Here is a 6,651-nt window from a genome sequence, read left to right on the forward strand (position 1 = left end):
CCAAGATGAGAAGGTGGTAGCCTGGCTTGATGCGTGACCCTTGCTTCAGTGAGGCCAAAGCACTGAAGGGAACTGCTGCCCAGTTTATGTCAACTTGACACAAGCCAGAGTCATCAGAGAAGAGGGACCTCAATGGAGACAACGTCTCCATCAGCAGGCAAATCTGTGGGACATTTTCTTGGTTAATGATTGATGTAGGAGGACCCAGCCCACTGTGGGCAGTGGCTCCCTGGGCAGATGGTCCTGGGTGTGTAAGAAAGCAGGCTGAGCAGCCATGAAAAGCAAGGCAGTAAGCAGCGCTCTTCCGTGGCCTCTGTACCAGCTCCTGTCCCAGGTCTCTGTTTGAGCTTCTGCTCGGCTTCCCTCAACAATGAACTTCTTTTCCAAGTTGTTTTTGATCATGGTGTTTATCACAGCCATGAAAACTACGACAGCAACTGAGACAAAAGACAGATTTTGGTTTTTTCGAGACAGGGTTTCTCTGTGTAGCCTTGGCTGTCCTGGAACTCACTCTGTAGACCAGGCTGGCCTCGAACTCACAGAGATCTGCCTGCCTCCGCCTCCCGAGTGCTGGGATTAAAGGTGTGTGCCACCACTGCCCGGCTAAAAGACAGATTCTTGACACTACTGTTTGAGTCCTTGGCCTGCCACCGAGCTTCCCAATCCTGTAAGTTAACAAACCCCACTTGCCGTTGGTTTATTTGGAGTTTCCTCACTTTATAGGGAATTCCAAACATAAACAAATGCAAACGCAGCAGGCGACAAGAACCCGTCTCTGTCACAGGCCCTCTCACCTGCTGCCTCAGACGAGAAGACAGAAGGTTCCAATCAGAAAATGGCTGAACCCAGACCTGCCCTACCCCAAAGGCCGCCGCTTGCTCCTCCACTGTGCCGTGGATTCTCTCCCCTGGGAAGAATGGTCATTTCTGGCAGTTCTTTGAGGTCTAGTCATTCTTTTTGGTTTCCTAGTTCAGAATATCATAGCGATTTGGTGAAAATGGCAACTGAGTTTTGTGTCAGTGAAATTCTTACATCTATAGGGCATCAGCCCACTCCATTCCGCCACTTTTAGGCCGTGTGATCTTGGGTTTGCTCCTCACTTGTAAAGTGGTAATGGATTAGTAACAGCTGGGCATTATGGCATGCCCCAGTGAGCCCAGCAACTCCTACGTTCAAGTGGAAGGATGGTTTGCACTCCAAGAGTTCATAGGTCACCATCAGGAGACTCTATCTCTGAAAGAGGGGATAGATGCAATAAAATGTTTTAACAGTGATACATGACTATGCTGTCAGACTTCACAACCAGAGAAAGTGGAAAACAGATGTAGGAGGTACTGACTAGATTAATTAATAGTATGAAGCATTTACCTAGCACTACCCCATGTTCGATCCTGGGAAATCAAGGCTCAGAGGGGTAAAGACAATTGAACGCACAGCGTGATAGAGTTGAGGTGGAGTGGATTAGAACAAGGTTTCTTAACTCCTTGGCCCTTACAGCCCACAGCTATGTAGAGCCTCAAAGGCCAAGACAAGCTCCGAGGGTTGAGTAGAGCCGTGTGCAATGGCTTTGGTGTGGCCACCCCACTGTTTCACTCACTTGATTGTGCACTCCCGATGGACAGAGGTAATTTTATCCCTTTCTCTAACACTGACACCACAGTTAGTGCTCAGTGGTGACTGAATCATCAACAAGTCCCTGCATAAGTGCACGAAGACCTCTTCCAGGCGTGGATTTGATGTCACAGATGAGGAGGGTATCATTAACCAGTAAGCAAGAGAACATTTATGTCACCCACATCCCCATCAGGTGAGTGAAGAAGCCACCCCCATGATTCCCACAGCACTTGGTGTGGTCCCCAAGTCTTACCCCTCCCCACTATTCTGCTCACCTCGTGAGTAGTACTTACCCCATTGAAGTGTGGCCTGGGAACAGAGAGGTGGCCTTGTTTTCAGAAGGTGGTCCAGCATTGCAGGGGAGAAGCTACACTCTGAGAACTACCTGCCTGGATTCAAAGCCCAGCTTGGCTGTTGCCTAGCTCTGTAGAGAACAGCTGTCTCAATCAGCTTTCCGTTGCTGCGGCAAAATACTTGAGACAGTCAACTTAAAAAGAAGGAACCGCCGGGCGGTGGTGGCGCACGCCTTTAAGCCCAGCACTCGGGAGGCAGAGCCAGGCGGATCTCTGTGAGTTCGAGGCCAGCCTGGTCTACCAAGTGAGTTCCAGAAAAGGCACAAAGCTACACAGAGAGACCCTGTCTCAAAAAAAAAAAAAAAAAAAAAAAAAAACAAACAAAAAAAAACCAAGAACCAGGTATAGCACTCAGGAGGCAGGGGCAGGTGGATCTCGGCATAGCAAGGTCCTGGCCAGACTAGCCAAGGATACATAGGGAGACACTACCAAAAAAACTGAGACTGTGAATGTAACTCAAAGGCACGGCATCAGGACCAGGGCTCCATCCTCAGCATGACAGATGACGTGTGTCATTTTTGCTCATGGTTGCAGAAGTCTCAGCCCATGTTGTTTGACCCTATCACCTTCAGCCTTGTGACAAGGCGACACATCACAGTGGGAAGGTAGGACAGAGGGGGCTGCTTGCCCCTTGCCAGTCAAGAAGCAGAGAGAAGGGGGCAGGGAGGGCACAGGGCCTGCTATCCTCTTCAATGGTATGCCTCAATGACCTCACTTCCTCCCATCTGCCTCTACCTCTTAAATGTTCTGCCACCTCCCAAGGGCACCTGGGGACATTCCCAAACTGTAACAACAGATTACCTATAGAAATGGGGAATTTGGCTGGGCGGTGGTAGCAGCGGCAGCCACGGCGCACACCTTTAATCCCAGCACTCTGGAGGCTGGGGCAGGTGGGTCTCTGAGTGTGAGGCCAGCCCGGTCTACAGAGTGAGTTCCAATATAGCCAGGGCTACATTGAGAAACCCTGTCTCAAGAGAGGGGGGGAGGCAGGGATTAGAGCTGGGAAGTCCCTCAATGTTAGAGTGTTTGCCTGGCATGAGCGATACCTCAGTTCCACCCTCCTCCTTCTCCTCCCCTCCCACCCCCCAAATACCAAAATGAGAGTGTGATGATAACTATGCCTTAGTCAGCTAAGGCTGCCGTAACAAAACAAAACCTTCTGCTGGATGGTTTCAACAGAAGATGTTTACTTTTCACAGTTGTGAAGGCCGGAAGCTCAGAAGCAAGCGCCAAATGGCTCTACTACAGGTAAAGGCTTTCTTGGTGACTTACGGGTGGCCCGGTGTATTCATGGTGTGTCCTTACAGGGCCAAGGAATGGGCGGGGAGCGGGGAGAAAACACTAATCCCACCACAGGGCCCCACCCTCGTGACCTCCTGCTGTGTGACATTCTTCCCGGGGAAACATGAGCAAGTATCGATTCATCCCAGAGTGAGAATCAATGGCAAACCGAAGTAACAATACAATCCTAGTCTAACCTGTGAGCCAATGCGTTCACTGGGATTGCCTACAGAGTGTGAGCAAGGGCTTCCTTACAAGAGTGTGGATGACTCAGAGACAAGGGCGTCACCAAAGCCCACACCTATATATATATATATATATGGGTGACAGTTGCTAAGTTAGAGCCCTGGAGCGCTCTGCTCAACTTGCAGGCAACTCCACAGGTTGACCGGCCTTCTCTCCTCAGCAGCGGGCCTGGTTAGTTTCCTGCCAACTTGACACAAGCGAGAGTCACCTGACAAGAAGGAACCTCAATTAAGAAAACACCTCCAGGGGGCTGGAGAGATGGCTCAGAGGTTAAGAGCATTGACTGTTCTTCCAGAGGTCCTGAGTTCAATTCCCAGCACCACATGATGGCTCACAACCATCGATAAAGAGTGCCTTCTTCTGGCCTGCAAGCAGGCAGAACGCTGTATACGTAATAAATAAAATAAATCTTTAAAAAAAGAAAAAAAAAGAAAACACCTCCATAAGACTGGCCTGTATGCAAGTCTTGGGGGCATTTTCTGAATTAGTGATTGATGTAGAAAGACCCAGCCTACTGTGGGGGATGCCACCCCTGGGCAAGTGGTCCTCCTAGTGCATAAGAAAGCAGGCTGAGCAACCCCTGGAAAGCAAGCAAAGAAGCAGCACTCCTCCATGGTCTTCTGCCTTACCTTCCCTGGATGACAGACTATAAACTGAAAGGTGAAATGAACCCTTTCCTGCCCAAACTGCTTTTGATCCTGGTGTTTTACCACAGTAATAGAAACTCTGACAGAACTTGATACCAGGTCATGGGGTGTTGCTGTGACAGGCCTGTGTGTCTTGAGAGGATTGTGGTAGCACCTTTGAACTTTGGACTGGAAAAGCTCAGAGCTTCTGCTCAGATCACAACTCTTAGCATTTATATAAGCTTAGAGGGGGTGGGACCTTGTGAATCTGTTAAGTGTTAGGGACTTCCTGAATCCAGAGAGTTTTGTTTTGTTTTGTTTGTTTGTTAGTTTGTTTGTTTTTACAGCATCAGTCTTTACACATTCCCTTTAGAACTTTGAGTCTTAAGGAGTTTACCTCCATGATATATGAAATGTTCCAGGTCAGAAGAAATTGCTACATAACACCTCCCAAATGCAAGCCTCAACAGGAATGTTAGGTGGGGTTACAGATATTCAGTCTATAATAATCACTTCCCTCATGAAAATTTTAAGAGGCTTAAGCTGAATTTTTTTAAAGATTTATTTATTTATTTTTATTTTATGTATGTAAGCATTTTACTTTCATGTATGTACATGAACTGCATGCATGCATGGTGCCCATGAAGACCAGAGGAATTGTTAGGTTCCCTGGAACTGGAGTTATAAATGGTTTTAAGCTGCCATTTGGGTGATAGGAATTGAACTCAGGTCCTCAGCAAGAGTATCAAGAGCTCTTAACCACCAAGCATCCCCCCATTCCTGAACCACAGAGCATCTCCCCAGCCTTGAGCCACAGAACATCTCCTCAGCCCTTAAGCTAGTGTTAAGCCCTTGTCAGTATACCTGGCATGTACATAACCCTTTGTAGACATTCCCAGTTCCAGCAGGACCAGCATTTATTGGATTAATTAATGAAAGTATGAGTCAGTTAACAATGTAGAAGGAATGGTTGAATATATGAACCAACCCACAAGGAGATGAGAAGTGAAGGAATGAGTGAGCACATAATAAATGCAAGAATCAGTAGATAAATGATTGAGAAGTAGGAAAAAAGAGAGCCTCCCTTCTGAGAGTTTCCCTAGAATTCCTGCTCCAGTCTCAGAAATTCTTTTCCTGTAGGAATGGGGTGCCCTCTGAGGTCACCTCATTGACAGTGTCTCCAGGGACCTCTGCACCACACCAACCACCCATGAGCCACTGCCTCCTGTGAACCCTGACCCAGACTGAAGCCACCCAACGTATCACAGGACATCACCCCATGATGACAACCAAGAACATTGTCCCAGCCTCAAAGCCAGTGACCTACGTTCTGCTCCAGACGTCTTCAGAAGGCCCCAAAGCCACCAACAAATCCTCCAAGACCAACAAGTCCAAGGGGTCCTTCCTCAAGACACAGGACTCGGTCAGAAAACTGTCCAAGCAGCTCCCAGGGAACTGTGAGTACTACTTTCCTGAGGCTAAAAACTTGTACTGCCTAGACCTGTGTCCCTTTGTAGCAGGGAAGATTCTGGACCCAGAGCCGCAGTCACATGTCCCTATCCCCGCGGCCACAGAAACCTATATCCCTGAAAATCCCACAGCTAGGCTTCAACTGATGGATCAGGCATATGGGTTCAGAAAGAACATCAACCCAGTCCTGTACCCTCCTAGGAATTCACCCACTGTATCAGCCATGAAGACACCCTCTGCAGATGCCATGAAGGTATCCTCTGCATCAGTCATGAAGGCACCCTCTGCAGATGTCATGAAGGTACCCTCTATCGTAGTTATGAAGCCACCCTCTACAGATGTCATGGATATATCCTCTACAGAAATTGTAAAGGCACCCCCTTTAGTGGCCTCAAAACAACTCTTTGCAGGGGTGACAAAGCCAAGGACCAAGAACCAACCTAAGAATCAAAAGAAGCAAGACAAGGAAAAACATTTACTCTCTCTTGACCTGGTGCTTGTCAGCCGAAACCAGTTGACTCCAGCCATCCAGCATTTACCTATTCCAGAGGCCACGAAGGTCATAATATCAGAAACCCGTGTAATTTATTGAACTACCATCCAATAAACATCTGACTGCAGTCTCTGTCCCCTACATTGAGGCTAGTGCTCCCAAGCTGCATGGGTTGTGCACTGTGCAAGGTCGGCCTACATCTCTCTACAGGAGTGTTGTCATGGATCTGTGTCTTTGCTTTGACAGATCCAGCAGGTGGCAGTAATATGTCTTGGAGAACCAGAGGCTTCTAATTAAAAAAAAAAAATCAAAAGAGCTAGTGATGTACTGGAGCTGCAGCTCAGTTGGCAGAATAATTGTCTAACATGCATGAAGCCCTGAGTTCAAGACCCAGAAACCACATAAACTGCGAGGTAACATGTGTCTGTACTCACAGCATTTGAGAGGCAAAAGGAGAAGAATCAAAAGTTCAAGATAATCCTTGGCTACATAAGAGTTTCTGAGGTCAACCATGGTTCAAGGTGTGGTGATATGTTGTGTACCCTAATAAACTTGCCTGAGGATCAGG

The 6,651-nt window shown here is 47.9% G+C and overlaps 1 protein-coding gene across 1 annotated transcript; it reads left to right on the top strand.

Annotated features, from left to right (window-relative positions):
- The first annotated feature begins 5,402 nt into the window (after window positions 1-5,402).
- On the top strand, window positions 5,403-6,182 carry LOC128123842 (uncharacterized). The gene has a single exon (XM_052760135.1). The coding sequence runs from the start codon at window positions 5,403-5,405 to the stop codon at window positions 6,180-6,182; it is 780 nt and encodes a 259-aa protein (XP_052616095.1).
- Window positions 6,183-6,651: the final 469 nt, after the last annotated feature.

The sequence above is a fragment of the Peromyscus californicus genome, unplaced genomic scaffold (assembly GCF_007827085.1).
Source record: "Peromyscus californicus insignis strain IS unplaced genomic scaffold, ASM782708v3 Scaffold_4__1_contigs__length_199733344, whole genome shotgun sequence".
Classification (NCBI taxonomy): Eukaryota; Metazoa; Chordata; class Mammalia; order Rodentia; family Cricetidae; genus Peromyscus; species Peromyscus californicus.

What these genes read in the sequence shown, in the direction of transcription:
- LOC128123842 (XM_052760135.1), top strand. Translation starts at nt 5,403, where the DNA reads ATGACAACCAAGAACATTGTCCCAGCCTCAAAGCCAGTGACCTACGTT.